The sequence below is a fragment of the Lactuca virosa genome, chromosome 8 (genome assembly GCF_052849685.1).
Source record: "Lactuca virosa cultivar CGN04683 chromosome 8, Lactuca_virosa_CGN04683_v6, whole genome shotgun sequence".
NCBI classification, from domain to species: Eukaryota; Viridiplantae; Streptophyta; class Magnoliopsida; order Asterales; family Asteraceae; genus Lactuca; species Lactuca virosa.
Window position 1 is genome coordinate 388,815,442 of NC_136433.1, and position 17,141 is coordinate 388,832,582.

The following is a 17,141-nucleotide window of genomic DNA, read 5'->3' on the forward strand; positions in this document are numbered from 1 at the left end:
TTGACAATACACACAATAGTTTTTCGTATGTTATAAGGTGGGCTTTTAAGAAATACAAACAACATTATTTTAGTGAATAGGTCATTTTATTTTGATCATTCAGTAATCACTTAATCACAAAAAGTAACACGATTAGAGAGAGACAAATGCAATCATGATATTCAAATAACAATTTTAGATATTATGTCCAAACACCATCATTATTTGAGAATGTCACCCGCTCCCTATAAACCCCACCTCCACTCTCTTGTTCATCCTTGCTCCAATTTCAATGGCGATATTTTCTCATATTTCTTTCTTCGTTATTCTCTTAATCTTCGTCGGAAACATCAATTCCCGATCAGCCACCGCAAGGATTCCGATTACGTCATATTCCAGGGATCAAGTCTCGTGTACTATGTGTGACGAATGCGACAACCCTTGTCAACAGGCTCCCTCGCCACCACCACCCTCTCCTCCTTTACCATCACCACCGCCACCAATACAATCACCCTCCACCGACAATAACTGCCCACCACCACCATCCTCACCAAGCTCCGGCGGCAATTCTCCTCCCGCCACACCCTCTGTTCCTACGTTCCCTTATTACCCCCCTCCATCACCAACTTCTGGTGGTGGCTATGGCTACTCAACTCCGCCGCCCCCCAATCCAATTCTACCTTATTTCCCATTTTACTATTATAATCCACCGCCTCCTCGCCAAAATTCAGTCTCCGATCGGTTAAAAACCAACCCAGTTCACACCCTCCTCCCTCTTTCATTTCTCCTTTTCTTCTTCAGTTAAATCGAAGTATTCCCATTGATTTCCTAATCTTATTTCTGATTTTTTTTCTTTTTGATCATCGAACAACTGAAGAAGAACCTTCTCCCCCGAAGATCAACAAAATTGAAGAATCAGTAACCTCTAGCTCACGAAATTCTTCTGTAATTTGTTTGATTACTCTTAGATTTACTACCTAAAGCAATAACGAGAGTAAATTTTTCGCTAACTCATTGATAAACAATTGTCGATTTAAACTTCAACCTGTGTTGTTCGTCATTTAGGGTACATTTCCGTCTTGTTTTGCTGTTACAACCACTCGAATATTTGTTTGCGTAATGTATTATTAATTATAACTAATTCGTTCATATTGCGTGACCTGTATCTAGTTCAATTTTGTTAGATGTTTATCTATTCTTATTCTAAAGTACGTTGTTTTTCATAATAGGTTTTTTTTGGTCGATTTAATTGTGTATGATGCAATCTTCTAAATTTAGAATTTATACATGTCAAATATTGCATCAAAATACACACAAATAATAAATAATAAAATAAATAATAGTTTCTTTTAGAGATAATGTTTTTGGTTTTCATCACAAGCATTTCTCGCCTAATCCCTCTTAGTTTTTTTTTTTATTAAGAGCGTTTTTTAGCAAATCTAGCATGTAACTAGTAGCTCGCGAGTGTATATTGTAGTTTTTATTTGTATAAAAATGTTTACTAAAAATAATTGATAACTTTTAAAGATATAAAATTATAAAAACCAAAACTAGAAGTCGTGAACAGCTAAAAACTAAATAGTTTTTTATTATAAGTCTTTTATTTAAAATCAAACTTAAAAGCTTCTAATTTCCAACAATTTTTCTTTTTACAAGTTTTCCTTGAAAGCTCACAAAAACAATCTATAAAGCTCCATACCAAAAACTTAATATAAATCATCAAATTTCATGGTTACTACAAAGATAAAGGTTTCTAAAAGATATACTAAATTATTTATTTATTTTTAACCGGAAAATTTAATCTATTTCTAAGCTAAAAACCTATTTCCGCCTAGGTCCATGACCGGATTTGAACACTTGACCTCAAAGAATGAGAGCACCACCTAAATATAAATGTTCTGCAATGACAAATTAAATACAATTGACAATGGTAAGAAAAAAATATAAACATAGAAATATAAATAAAATAAACACTAATTTTCTATGAGTTTTTAGAGAATAGAGTTATTAACAACGTATTGTTACTGTGACAGCAATATCCATTATATAGTTTTCTTTCGATCCTAATTGTATATTCGTAAACCGAAATAGATTATCGATTTAAAATCAACCAATTTTTTTTATTTATCTAATGTTCTCGATTCGGATAGATAAGCAATGTTTTGTCTAGTAAAATAAAAATAGAAAGAATTATGTAAATAATATAAATGTATGTTTACAAGTATATTGTTATTAAAACATAGGATAGAGAGTCATTCACGATTATATATATTTAGTAAAAGGGATTTTCTAATTTGTGCCCTAAAAACAAACATAAGAACTATTAATTATTGAAAATATTACCATAAGAATTATTAATTATGGTAAATGTTACCATAATTAAATATAAAATGCATTAATTATGAAGAATATTTTCTATAATTAATGAATTATATATATATATATATATATATATATATATATATATATAAATTTTTTTTTTTTTTGAACGGCAAATAAATATAAATCTCCTCAGTCTGGGATTGAACTCAGGACCTCCTAGTTAATAGTTAGATTAGTACTTACATATTAGCCAAGTGGGCTAGTATTAATTTTATATTTAATTATGGTAACATCCCCATAATTAATAGTTCGAAGTATTAATTAATACTTCTTTATGATTTATACTAAATGATGTGTACCTTAGAAAATTGGTAAAAATAAACGAGTTACAGAAAAACAGAAACAATTATCCTTCAATCATTCTTAGGGGTGAGCATGGTGCGGTTTTAGGGCCAAACCGAACCGCAAACCGCAAGGTGCGGTTTTTGAATTCTAGAAACCGTTGGGTGGGGTTTTTCCATGGTTCGGTTTTGCGGTTTTTAAGTGCGGTTTCGGTTTGTACCGGTTCGGTGTCGGTTTAAAACCGAGCCAAACATATGGTGCGGTTTTTTATGTTCACCGGTACAAATTTTTTAAACCGTGGTGTTCATGTAAAGATTTATGATTGTATGACATGCTGTCATTTCGTTTGCTCACATTTAGAAGCTGTAATTTTGAGTTTTTTTATGTTGTTTACTTGATCACTTCATTTGCAACCTATATTCTCAAACTCATTTTTTTATTCAATTTGTGCTTAGAAGTTACAAACTTGCAAGTTGTAGCCCACATAGTGTTTATACTTTACACATAATCATTAAGTCACAAACACGAAGTGACAAAGTCACATATTAAACGTAATACCTAATTACTTGTTCCATCAAGTTCAATATATAATATATGTATAAATTAGAATTTATTAGTTTTTTAAATAATATGTATAACTGTATAATATAAATTAGTGATTTGTTTTATTGTTAATAAGATTGTGGTGCGGTTCGGTTTTGGTGGTCCGTTTCAAGATAAAAACCGCACCGCACCAATAAATTCGGTTTTTCAAAAAAAATAATTTCCGCACCATCGGTTTTTGCGTCGGTTTCGGTTTTTCGGTTCCAGTTTATTGCGGTTTTTACGGTTTTTCTTTTATTGGTTCGGTTTTTCTCACCCCTAATCATTCCCATTAAAATGTAAATGGCAAGCTGTCAAAAGCATAAAGGGGCAATCAATAATATTTGGGCTTCCAGTTTTATTCTCTTTTTGGGTTACCTTTGCAACAATGGGTAGCAAAAAGGAAAAGGAAGATTTTTCTTTTTGTTTTTAATTGTTTAGCACCTAAGCAACTAAAAAACAATGATTTTAGTGTTTTATAATTAACACTTATAAAATTAGAATTTACATTCATAATTATGTTATGCTAAACACCTTTTGATATTTTAGGACTCGTACTTTTTATATTACATTTTGTACACCATCGTTATTAAATTTTTTTTTTTAAATTTACATTGTGTGTGAGTGGGACCAAGTGAAAGATGGTGAAGGACCATGATTGAGTAGAAGCATCATATGTTAAATTTCCAACTCTTTTTCTTTCAGAATCATTTTTTGAGCTTTTGGCACATGATCCATTGGCGTTTTCAGCAATCTTTTGCCACACTCATCCATTTATAGCATTGCTTCAATATTATTACTATAGTCAGCCCATACCGAACCACAATTAAATATTGTTCCATTGGAAAAATTATGGTAATTACCGATTTACGTTGATGAAAACAAATTTGTATTTTGGTCCATTGACTCAACATACCAAATAGAGGTGCACGAACCACTCAGGTTTTCTGAAATCCAAACTAGTTTTTAAGATAGTTGGTTTTCAAATATCTGATATACGATTCATTGTTTATACACCGGATTCAAAAAAAATGGGTCATCGCTCTTTTCCGATTCGGAAATAACCTGGTTTTTATCCAATAAAATAATATGTTATGAAATTTTATTGTTGGTAACGTTTTTTCCTTTTTGAAAAAGAAAACACTCATATGAATGTTAATATAGGCATTTGGAGCCTCAAAATTACCATTTTACACCTTTAATTAGAGATGGCAAAAATACTTTTACATCCGATGGAGACCTGATACCCTAAACCGATTTAACATGAGAAATACCCAAATTGACCAACAATGCGGACGGAGATCGGGATACCCCTCGGTTCTTCAACCCGTCCCCGAAACCATAATATATTATATAAGTATATATTTTATATATTTGTAGTAATATTTAAATTTAATACAAAAAAGGTAAATAAATGAAATATAGAGAGATTTCTTAAGATTTATTTTGACACAATGTATACTTATGAGTCATAGCACTTTGACCTTCTTTTTCATACCTCGCAATTCTTTCATTCTTTATCAACCATCTGCGGCGATTGGCGACTACAGATTCGAAGTCAGAGACGTCATCTGTAACACCCTAATTTTGGCTAAATTTAAAAAGAATTATTTGTAAATTAGTAAATAAATAATCTTAAAAAGATTTATAGTTAATAAATAAATGTTTATTAAAATCATAAACATATTTAATGAAATTTGAATATTATTTGGACTTTAAATAATAGAAATTGGGATTTGACCGAAACTTGAAATGTTTAGCTTTGATCTAGTCAAGGATTTGTTTATTAGAATGTTTATAGAATACAACTAAAGTCTAAACTTTGAAACTTTACTTAAACGACGTGATAGATGTCGTTAGCATTTGGAACTTAAAATTTTGAAGGGTCATTATTGCCATTTGGTCAAAGTCTTAAAACAACTAGCTAGTTTTCTCCCCATTTGAAGCATAAATCGACTTTGAAATATGGGAACTCCACCAATGCCTATTTGAGAGGTTTAGATTTGAGTGGTAGGGCATGAAATGGTAACTCCTCAGCTCACTTCTACACGAATTCAAACTAGTGTTTGGTGTAACAACCAAATATGAAGTTTCTTGTAGTTAGGATGATTTAATAAGGTTTCTAATATCATTTCTAGTTTCTAACTTTCAAACCACATGTAAATTTATTATGTGACGGTTAAACTGTAACATTTGGCATTTAAATATGAATTTGATGCTTCAATCATGTGGAATTTCGGTGGCCACGACATGGTGGAGAAGATCACCATGACGTGGCAACCACTTTTAGGTCGCGATCATTTTTTTAGTGCAGACGACGTGGTTATGTATTGGCCACGATGTGACAACGTCCCATGCTCAAACCCTAATTTTTTAGGCTTAATGCCCTATTTAAAGGATGTGATGACTAGGGTTTCGTCCACCCTCAGCCACCATCACACCCCAAGTCTAGAAATCAAACTCTAATCCCTTGATTCCTCATTTGAGCTCTTTTTGGCATTCTTGGTGATCTTTGAAGGAAGAAGAAGAACTTTGTGGTGAAGGGAACCTCTTGGCAAGCTTAGAGGTTTCATTTAAGCAACTTCTGGACCTTTGTAAGTCTTTTATTTCGGATCTTAATGGTTGGTTTCTTGTAGACTTAGTATTTTAAGCACTTTTGAATGATTGGTTACCTTAAAGTTTGCAACTTTATGGGTCTTGAGAGTGCCAAATGCCTTATATGTTTCAGATCTTAACTCTTGTGAAGTTTTAGTGCCATGCATGGAGTTTGGACTCCATTTCTTACCTTGTTGACCTAGTTTGAGTAAAGGACATGCATGGGTCATGAATGTCCATAAATTTTGGACTTTTATGAACCTCTAGGGTCCCAAGAAGCCTTCTGGAAAGTTTGAGCAAAGGGCTTATCAGATTAAAATCTTAATAATTTGAGTTGTCTTTAGCTAGAAACCACGACGTTGCATGTTGCTCGCCACGACATGGTGAGGGGGTCTTTACGATTATTTTTTCGTTTTGTTGCCACGACGTGGTGGCATGCCTGCCACGGTGTGGCGGCAGAGCTGGTCATGATTGTTTTGTCGGAGAGTAGCCACGACCTAGCTAGTAGTTGGCTACAATGTGGTGATCGTTGACCGTTGATTTCCTGACATGGTTGACTTTTGGTCAACTTAGTAGTTTTAGATGGTGGTCTAACGTTTGAACTTGAATGATTCATTAGGTGGTGTGTAGCACCAGCTTACCGTCTATGAGAGCTTTGGTATTTTCGACTTTGAGTATGAGGTGAGTCTTTTCACTATATTGTGTAGTATGTTATACTGCCTTTGTGACTCTTGCATGTATGTTGGGCGGGGCCCGTATTGGTATGTGGTATTTTGGCGAACTCACTAAGCTTTGTGATTATGGTTATATGTTTAATGGTTTCAGGTAGTTATGGTTCTAAAGGGAAGGTCCTTTCTTGATCGCAATGCATCCCCTGTAGTTTTCCGCACTATCTATTTTATAAATTTACTCTGATGTGTAATATCTAAAATTTTCAGGTACTATCTTTTGACCCTTGGATTGTGATTTGTTTGCAAGATTGGTCCCCAATGGCATTTCCGTAACTTTGGCCATGTATGCGTACGTTGGGCGTACGTAGCCAGGGTTAAGCACCTTTATGGCCTCATGCACCCTTTTATCTTCAGCCTCCTTCCTCATTTTGAAACCCTAAAGTGTGTGAGTGCCTTGTGAAGCTTGAAGAGCCTTTTGGTGCCATTTTGGAGTTTTTGTAGAAGAGGGAATAACCTTGAGGTTGTGGTGTTTCATTCAAGTCCTTGGATCCATCATCTACTTCCCTTTGTGCATCTTTTGGAGGTATAAAGCTCCAACCTTGATGAGTATTTCATTAAGATCTAGTTTTAGCTTAAATTTGGCACCTTTTTGTCCCAATCTTGATCTTTGTGAGTATGGAATACTCCAAGACATTTGACTTGTCCTTTTAGATGTTTTAAGGTGTGTTATGTCATAAAAATGTGATCTTGGATATTGGTTTCTTCTCATGCATGGTCTAGGTTGTCTTAATGGGTCAAGAAGTTAGGGTTTTTGTTATTAAGGTCTTAATAGCCATGCAAAACCATAAAGTTGGAAACTTTATGGTTAAGATCACCTTTTAGGGTCTAGATATGGATTTTGGAAATAAGTGCTTAAGGATTAAGCAATTAATGGATAAAGTTGAGGGCAGTCACGTACGCTGGGCATACCAAGGGGTACGTTGCGCGTACGTGGTCAGCTCCCCGATTCTGGTTAACCATGTAGTACTCCCCGCGTTCGTATTGTGTACGCCCAGCGTACTCACTGAGTCAACTCGGTTGACTTAGTTGACTTTGACATAGGTTTTGACTAGGGTCTGACTTAGGGGTATTTTAGGTATTTTGATCTGTATGATGAGATTTGTGTCACTGAATTCATTAAGGTGACTGGTAGAGTTGATCTCGGAGCGTCACGTTATTCAGTTTTCTCATCTGTCTGTGAGGTGAGTTTTCTCATCGTATTCAAGGGTCAAAGGCACCAATGTCGGCCCGTTATTGTGCGATTTAGGCTGATAATTGTTGTGTGGTTTACATGAGTTTTTATGATGGGTTGAAATAAACCCTAGGGCGGGGACCATTGTCGTATAATTGGGTTGAAACAGACCCCAGGGCGGGGCCCACTATTGTATGATCGGGTTGAAAGATACCCTAGGGCGGGGCCCATATGTTGGGTTTTTGTATACTACAACATCCTATGGTGCACATACAACACTAAATGCCTTGGATCTATGTTTTCTCTAATTATACATGTAATGGTATTTCCAAAGCATTAATCCTATAACTAGCATGCAATTGACATAAACAATATGAAATACTAGTTATGATGACATACCTTTTGTGGAGCTTGAAACCTTGTTGTATTTGGTCTTAAGAGCTTAGCACCAAAAGTATGAATGCCTCAAATGGCTCACAACTCACCTAGGACAAAGGTGGCTCTTGAGAGAGAATCTCCATGCACCAAAAACACCTCATGAACTCCAAGAATATGTGTGTAGGCGTTTTTTGGCTAAGGAGTACATATTTATATGTTGTATTCCAAGGGTTATGGGTATAACCCAAATCCATATCCATGGGTATTATGATCCATGGTTCATGTGGCCCAACTCTTTATGTGTCCATACATAAACTTGGTCCAACATGGATCATAAGCCCAACACATATAAATATAACTAATTATCATAATTAGTCCCCATAGATTTAATTAGTCTCTTTTGATCACTAAATTAATTCCAAATTAATTCTTGATCAATACTAATTAAAACATATCATTTCATATTAATATAACTTATAATATATTAATAAATCATATATAACCTTCTCTCAAGAGTCCATCCTAACAAATTGTCCTGGTGTTATGCAACCCATATGGACCATGCTACTCTCGGGTCGAGTACATACCAATAATAGTTATGGGCCTAGACATCTAATCCAACAGTCTCCCACTTGGATAAGTCTAAAACTATTATTGCAAATATAACTCCAAAATCCTAACTAGCAATCGTAGCTCTTAAAAGCCGTTGTCGAACTCTGATGTAGTCAATGATGTGTCCATTAGATAAGGGATCATATATTCCTCCATTCTAGATATCATATGGACTGAGACATGGATTATAATCATTCTCTCTGTCCATCTGTTGTTTCCCGATTTCTGATTTATGACGACCGACTAATTGAACAAATCAAATCAGTCCAGGCCCAACCGATCACTTAGGGTTGTCATCACTAAATCATCGAGGGGCCCACAGATATCGCTTTTATCCACATGGGGTAAAAGGAATGGATAAACTTCGACCCAAATGCTCTCTTGTACTCACTCATCAAATTACACACAACGATATGTTTTATAACATCCAAGTTACTGGTGCGTTTACATATGTCAATGTGCAACCGACTCGCAACTACAAATCACACGTCTCCGTTTGAAGAATATAAGATATTATCGTCTCATGATCACTCGTGATAAAATCCATGAAGTGATTCAAATGAGCGTGGGTTTAATCCAATACTCGAATCTTATTCCAGGAGCACTCATGAATACTGCAGCTATGTCTAAAACATCTAGACATACTACAGACCCATTAATGACAGTCTTGCCTCAATACCTACTTCCAAAGTATGATCAACTATGGACGGTTTGAATAACCTAGTTATTCGGGAATTCAAAACATGCAAAGTGAAACACAAGAATAATACTAATCCTATATGGCCCCAAAACTTTGAGTCATATTGATTACTCATTATTCATTGTATGATGTTTCAAATAATCAACTTAATACTTGAACTAAAACAATAGTTACCCCATGCTACAAGCATGCACACTATGTTTACCTATGGTCCTTTCTTTGTGGAATAGATCAATTGAAAACATTTCAATGATGCTCATTTCACAATTCCAAATCCTCATGATAAATGTAAGAATACAAGATTCTTTGTCATTTACTGAAATCTGTTAGATTCTAAACTTATATGCAATGATCCTCTTGTAATGACTATGCACAAAAGTCACAAAGACTTGGCAACAGACATTACAAAGTATTCCAATGGAGAGTAATTCCATGGAAACGAAGTCTCACATTCAAAGTACATTCCTTTGAACATCCTTCGTGCGTTAAGTTTCTAATCTTACACAGATTTAAAGAATAACTTCCACTTATGGAAACATTTCCATATTCCCATTTTGACTATCACTTCTGAACAAGAGTTGCCTCTTTTCAAAATACGTCAATATGGTCCTTCCGAAATTTACACCATACTTCCAACTGTCCATGAGCAACCAATCTTTGGTAAACCTTCAGATTGTCCTCGACAATTGCTTAATCATTTTAGTCATATCCAGTTCTGGTCCTTTTTCCCTCTTAATGCCCTAGGCATTTGGAAAATTCAGAACACATAGAAGTATTATAGCATATGCAATGGATCCTATAACCGAAGCATATGGGATACGATTCATAATGTCTCACATAAAGACATGATCCTAGACCAGTCTTTGGCTATAATTTTTTTTATTAGCCATGTTCTCAAAATTCGGACTATGAAGAGGGATGTCGTAATCATAATCGAATATTGAGAACGCAATTAATATTTCCATATATAGAATTTCCTTATGTTGAACCATTCCAACATAACATTCATATATATACTTGACGAAATTTGATTAAAATCTCAATCTAAGCTTTTAGAATTGAAATGAAGTATGAATTCCTCTCCCTTAATTATAGCAAAACAACTTTTCAAACTCTGCAACTTTGCAAATTGAAACTTTTTTTTTCTATAATTAACATTGCTAACTTGCAACACTTAACATAATAATCATGTTCCCATTAACATGATAATTATATTCTTATCAGCATAACACTTATGCTCCCACTAGCTTTGACATGTACTCAGAAATCAGCTGGACTTCTAAAAATCAACACTTTATTGACTTTGTTACCAAAGTTTAGATTTCTGATACGAAATTCTTTGATAAGACTTTATCAAAATCATACACCTTTTCTTAGATAGCTCACATGTATGTCTAAACAATTTTAGAACTTACAAAAATAAGTCTCAAATGTTTAGACTTTTTGCCATTCCTCATAATTCGAATTATGAAAAGGTATGTCGTAATCATAATCAAATTTGAGAATGCAAATATCATAACTGCTATGTCCTTAAAATCTACTTAGTGAAAGCGTTTCATCACCATCATTTTCATGAATCGAAGAGAAACCTTATGACACTTAGATTTTATGGTGTATGTGATCCTATCCATGTGAATTTGTCACAACCATAATCACAAGACATGGTTAGTGACAAAACCAAACCCATATGGACTGAACTTGTTCAATCTTAATTTCTTGCCACTTGGCAACACAAGGGCCTACCATTGCTTCCAAGTTGTTATGCAAATAGCTGAGAACACATAGAACTCACATGCATAGTCAACTTTAACTGGAATAGGCACAAAAACAAGAATATGCCAACACTATAGGCTATAAACCTCAAGTCGTGTGCTAGTGATAAACAATACCCTTGATTAGTTATTGAATCTTTTCAAGATCTTTAAGACTCCCACTGACTTCTTGACATATAAGATTCTCTGTCAAGAACCATTCCTTGACAAAACAAATATTCAAGAGTTAGTGCGGATTCTTATCAAGATAAACACTTCACACAATTGGTCTTAGTTGGTCTTTGTCCTTACCAAGACATCACAACTTACCAATTTCAAATGTACAAGAGTAAAAACATTTAACTCTACATTTGATAAGTGTTTTAAACCTTCTTAACATTATGTCACTCAAGGCTCGATCTTGGAGTGTTACTCCATGACTCAATTTTGGAACGAAGTATGATTCATCTTTTGATTTAACCATTTCAACAATTCACGATTCCTCTTCTTAGTCAAACAAATGCACTAAGATGTTCTTAGAGGATCAACTGTGATATTGTTTTTCATAATCATTAAGATGATTATAAAACATGATACTGAAGTACTCTCCCATCTTTTCAGATTGGAGAAACTTTTATCTTTCTGCCTAATTTGATTCTTCTCATTTGTCCTGCCATACATTGAAACTTTTCCAATGTTTCAAAATTATACTTAAACTTGTAAGCACAACCATATTTACTAAACTTTAGTAAATCATGACGAATAGCCTTATCGTTCTTTGTGGTGGACCTGATCAGCGCACAACCAAGTGTACCCGATCTCCTAGTCCTTCACTTGACTCACATATACATGTGAACAAGGAATTAGTCTTAATTCCCCAAAGATGAAAATTCTCATTCATCATACAATACAAGTTGCATGATTCCAAGTTTCTATCCAACTGAAACTTGGGTGATGAAAATCTTTCCTTATTTGGTAAATTATGACACTACCACAAACGAAAGAATCAAATCCATTTTCCAATATTGTTATCAATGGAATCATATAAACAACAATTTTCACAAATCCCATTGTAAGGATACTTAAAATAAATAAAATCAAAAAATTTCCTTTTATTTTAAAATTGCGGAAAAACTTATCCTTACAATGCAAATACATATGAAAACTATGTGTTACTTGAGGAGGTTTTGGCTCTGGTTCCGATTCAGGTTCTGGCTCAGGCACAATATCGATTGATGAGCGACTGCGCGAGTTCATTTCGGCTGAGGTTACTCACGGTATCTTGGATGCTACTCATGTGATGTTTGGTACCATCAAGGAGGGGATTATAGGGCTAATGGATGAGAGGCTCGGGACTTTTCGAGTTGAGATTGATGCGGGTCAGATAGGAGCTCGAGCTCCCTCATTCTGGGAGTTCAAGGCTTGTGGAGCTCCTGAGTTATTTAGGGCTAAGGACCTCATCGCTAGCCGGCGATGGATCGCTAGCATGGAGAATGCTCAGCGGACGAGTTTTTTCTCTAAAGGGGAAAAGGTGGGATTGGCACCCTGCCTGCTGACGGGCCGAGCACGAGACTAGTGGGAAGAGGTTAGCCGAGCTGTAGGGTCAGCGGCAACGGCAATCATGACCTGGGAGGATTTTGTTCAGAGGTTACAGAGAGAGTTTGCACCAGCTATTAAGGTGTAGAAGCTGGCGAGGGAGTTCCAGGACCTTCGCCAGACTACTGAGACTGTGGCAGAGATTACCGCCAAATTCAGGGAGAGGGCTTTGTTGGTTCCGCAGTACGTTGCGGATAAGGAGACAAGTAATATGAGATACCATGACATCTTGAGAGAGGATATTTAGGAGTTCGTGAGCTTTTCAGGGGTACAAGACCCTGAATGATATGATCGAGAAGGCCCATGAGCAGGAGATTGAGTTGGAGCTTCGGATGAAATGGAATCCGGAGTAGGTACAGATAGTGGTGGGCCAGGCTAAGAGGCCCAAGATTTCTGATTCATGTGCCAGAGGCCAACAGGGTCGTAGCCACTGCGGTAAGTGAGGCAAGTCGCACGGTGGGGCGTACCGAGTGTCAGGTTCAGTATGTTTTGGTTGTGGCCAGTCGGCCCACATGAGTAGGGACTGCCCTAGGAGTGCTCTGATTTTCTTTCATTGCAATCAGACCGACCATAAAAAGGTCAATTGTCCGAGGTTGTCAGGGGGAGCAGTGGTGGCACCTACGCCAGCCACCTTGAGGATTACTGATGGCTGCAAGGGTAAGGTGGAGGCTCCTGTGGTGAAGAGCAGGGAATTTCAGATGACCACTGATGAGGCCTGTGCAACGTCGGATGTGGTTACTAGTATGTCACTTATCTCTATCTTTTATTGCTTTCTTTATTTATGCTTATGATTATTCTGATCTTGTATAGGGACCTTTTTGGTCAATGGTATGACTGCTCATGTTCTATTTGATCTGGGTGCTACCCGATCCTTTGTATCTCTTGCACTTAGCAAGAAGTTTTGTGATGCTCCCGGTACTTTGGATTTTCCACTGGAGGTTGAGATTGCGGATGACCATACTGTGAGTGCTTCAAGGGTTCATCGCGGGTTTGTCCTGAAATTGTTTAGTGATAGATACTCTGTTGATTTGGTGCCAATTCCTTTGAGAGGATCGAAGGTTATCATCAGGATGGATTGGTTGGGGCCCAATAGGGCCATGATTGATTGCGAGCGGCAGTTAGTGAGAGTTTGAACCCCAAGTTGGGGAGAACTGGTTATTCCTTGCGAGAGAGCTTTGTATGGGCCAGCTCTCTGTTCATCTGCGAGGGCTAGGAGATATCTGTTTCAGGGTTGTTCTGGTTTCCTAGCTTATGTTGCAGACACTCGAGTTAAGGGAATGTCGGCGTTGAGTGTGGTGCCCATTGTTCGGGATTTCCCCGATGTGTTTCCTGGGGATTTACCAGGATTGCCTCCCGAGAGGCAAGTTGAGTTTCAAATTGATTTGGTTCCTGGTGCGGCTCCAATAGCCAAGGCACCGTATCGCTTGGCACCACCAGAGATGTTGGAGTTGTCTATACAGCTTCAGGAGCTGCTAGACAAGGGTTTTATTCGTCAGAGCAGCTCTCCATGGGGAGCACTTATTCTTTTTGTGAGGAAGAAGGATGGTTCACACAGAATGTGTGTAACAGCCTAATTTTCACGCCAAAAAATTTCATTTTTATAAATTACTTTAATTAAAACATTCGGAGGAAAAACATTATAAAATCATAACATCTCATAAAATAATGTCTGAAAATCCAAATCGTAAATAGTGATAATGTCAGAGCATAATCCCAAGGAAACTCATAGTGCGGAATCTGGGGTGTATGTATGATGTGCAGCTACCGCGCCGACTCCTTCCCCTTCGAAGAAGAGGTACCTGAAACAAAACTGAAAACCGTAAGCACAAAGCTTAGTGAGCTCCCCCATAATACCACATACCATACACATATAATGAAAAGCTAGGAGATACGGGCCTCGCCCACACGCCGCTAGCTGGGAGATACGGGCCTCGCCCACACTCCATTATCTCTGAGATACGGGCCTCGCCCACACTCCACTATCTGGGAGATACGGGCCTCGCCCACACTCCACTATCTCTGAGATACGGGCCTCGCCCACACTCAGCTACTAAACCATAACATACAAGTATCACACAGACAACGAGTATAAACAATTCTATCGTACAAGCATATATCATAATCAAGCTCAACTATGAGATACGGGCTCTGCCCACACTCCCATACTAACGTATCATCTATACGGGCCGGCCTTGGTGCCTTAGACCCGTTCCTACTGGAGGGAAACTCACCTCAAACGAGTAGCTGTTGATAATCTGTGCGGGGGAATCTTTGACTGCTGTTGCTCCGGAAATCCTCCGGTTATATTCCCCACAAAACACTTAATCAGAATCTGGTATCTACCCTTTAGGGTAAAATGACTATTTTACCCCAGACCAAGTCCAAGTCAAAGTCAACTTCCGATTGACCCGACTCGCCGAGTTGTGTCGTCAACTTGTCGAGTCCCTACCTCTTCAACTGTCCTCCTCCACATTCCTACTCGTCGTGTTTAGCGATGACTCGACGAGTTCTCCTTCTAACACAACCTCAGATGAACCTTCATCCGACTCGCCGAGCGGTATGAACACTCGTCGAGCCCGTCTTCATCCTAAGAACACGTCCTGTCCTCGACTCGCCGAGTTGTATGAACAACTCGTCGAGTTCATCTTCAAGGGTTGGGAGATTGCCTTGGACTCGCCGAGTCTGTTCTAGCACTCGTCGAGTCCCATGAACTCCAGGTCTAAAATGAAGTCCAATGCGTTGGGTCACTCTTTCTGTCCTGCTACAACCCTACTAACACCCAACTGAGTTCTTTTGACCCTCAACAGATATGGGACTCAAAGCCTTGGACTCGTCGAGTCCCAAGAACAGACTCGCCGAGTTGGTCACGTCCACACCCTAAATCCTCGATTTCTGATGTACAACTCATGACCAAAAGATAGATCTAGGCTCCAACAATCGTTCTAGCACGTAAAGTTACAAACTTTACGTGCATGCATGGGACTTTGAGTCCAAAAGGTCCTAAAACAAGCTCTTGGATTGCATGGAGTCTTCCTTGGGTGGAAAAGCACCCACTTTCTGCCTTGTGACCCCTCAAAAGACCTAGATCCGAAGCCTTGTCCCCAACCATGCTTGCATTCATGGTTGACTCCCTAAAATGGCTTATAAAAGCCCTAAATCTCCACAAAATGGGATCTAGCAAATGAACAAGCAAGTTAGCTACTTTATACCTTCTGAGGACTGAAAATGAAGCACAAACTCGAACCCCTCTGGTCTCCTCTTGTTTCCTCAAGCTCTTCTCCTTCCTTCTTAAGACCACCAACACCAAAATCCACCAAAATGACTTAGATTGCTTCAACAACGGCTAGGGTTTTCTATAGAGGGTTTCTGGGAGCATAAGGGACGATGGAGGCTGTATAAGGTTGTTTAAATAGGGTGCAAACCCTCAGTTTAGGGTTTTGTCCAGACAGAGTCTACTCGTCAGTCCGGGACTCGACTCGACGAGTCCATCACTTAAATCCCGCATCTCATCCCGCTTCTACTCGGCGAGTTGGGCCTTCAACTCACCGAGTCCCAGGCCAAAAATGCAAAATTACTAAAATAAAATACATACCAGGAAGCGGATGCTACAATGTGCATTGATTACTGGGAGTTGAATATGCTAACGTTGAAGAACCGTTACCCACTTCCGAGGATTGATGATTTGTTTTATCAGCTTCAGGGTGCATCTTGGTTTTCCAAGATTAATTTATGATCAAGGTACCATCAGATGAGGGTCAGGGATGATAATGTACACAAGACAGCCTTCAGGACTCGTTATGGTCATTACAAGTTAGTGGTGATGCCATTTGAGCTCACCAATGCACCAGCAACGTTCATGGATCTCATGAACCGAGTCTGAAGGTCGATGCTGGATCGGCCTGTGATAGTATTCATTGATAATATTTTGGTCTACTCCAAGACCAAGGAGCAACACGAGGAACATTTGTGAGAGGTGTTGGAGACCCTAAGGAGGGAAATGCTTTATGCCAAATCATCCAAATGGGAGTTTTGGTTGAGCGAGGTGCAGTTCCTGGGGCACATCGTCAATTAAAAGGGTATCTTGGTCGACCTAGCCAAGATCGAGGCCGTGATGCAATGGGAGGCTTAGAGGACCCCATCTGAGATATGGATTTTTCCTACTCATATGGTATTATCGGAGATTTATCCAGGATTTCTCCAAAATTGCAGTGCCTTTGACGCGCTTGACAAAGAAGAATGTGACTTTTCGGTGGGGGCCTGATAAGCACTTGGCTTTTGAGACTCTGATGCAGAGATTGTGCGAGGCCCCAATTCTTGAGCTTCCTGAGGGTTTGGATGATTTCGTGGTTTACTGTGACGCCTCTATTTCGGGTTTGGGAGTT

The 17,141-nt window shown here is 38.0% G+C and overlaps 1 protein-coding gene across 1 annotated transcript; it reads left to right on the plus strand.

Moving 5' to 3' along the window:
* The first annotated feature begins 213 nt into the window (after positions 1 to 213).
* On the plus strand, positions 214 to 1,138 carry LOC145133198 (uncharacterized). The gene has a single exon (XM_079068132.1). It carries the CDS (start codon positions 272 to 274, stop codon positions 782 to 784), a length of 513 nt encoding a protein of 170 aa, XP_078924258.1. The 5' UTR covers positions 214 to 271; the 3' UTR covers positions 785 to 1,138.
* Positions 1,139 to 17,141: the final 16,003 nt, after the last annotated feature.

Bases quoted from the DNA above. Each gene is read 5' to 3' on its own strand.
- LOC145133198 (XM_079068132.1), top strand. From the start codon at position 272: ATGGCGATATTTTCTCATATTTCTTTCTTCGTTATTCTCTTAATCTTC.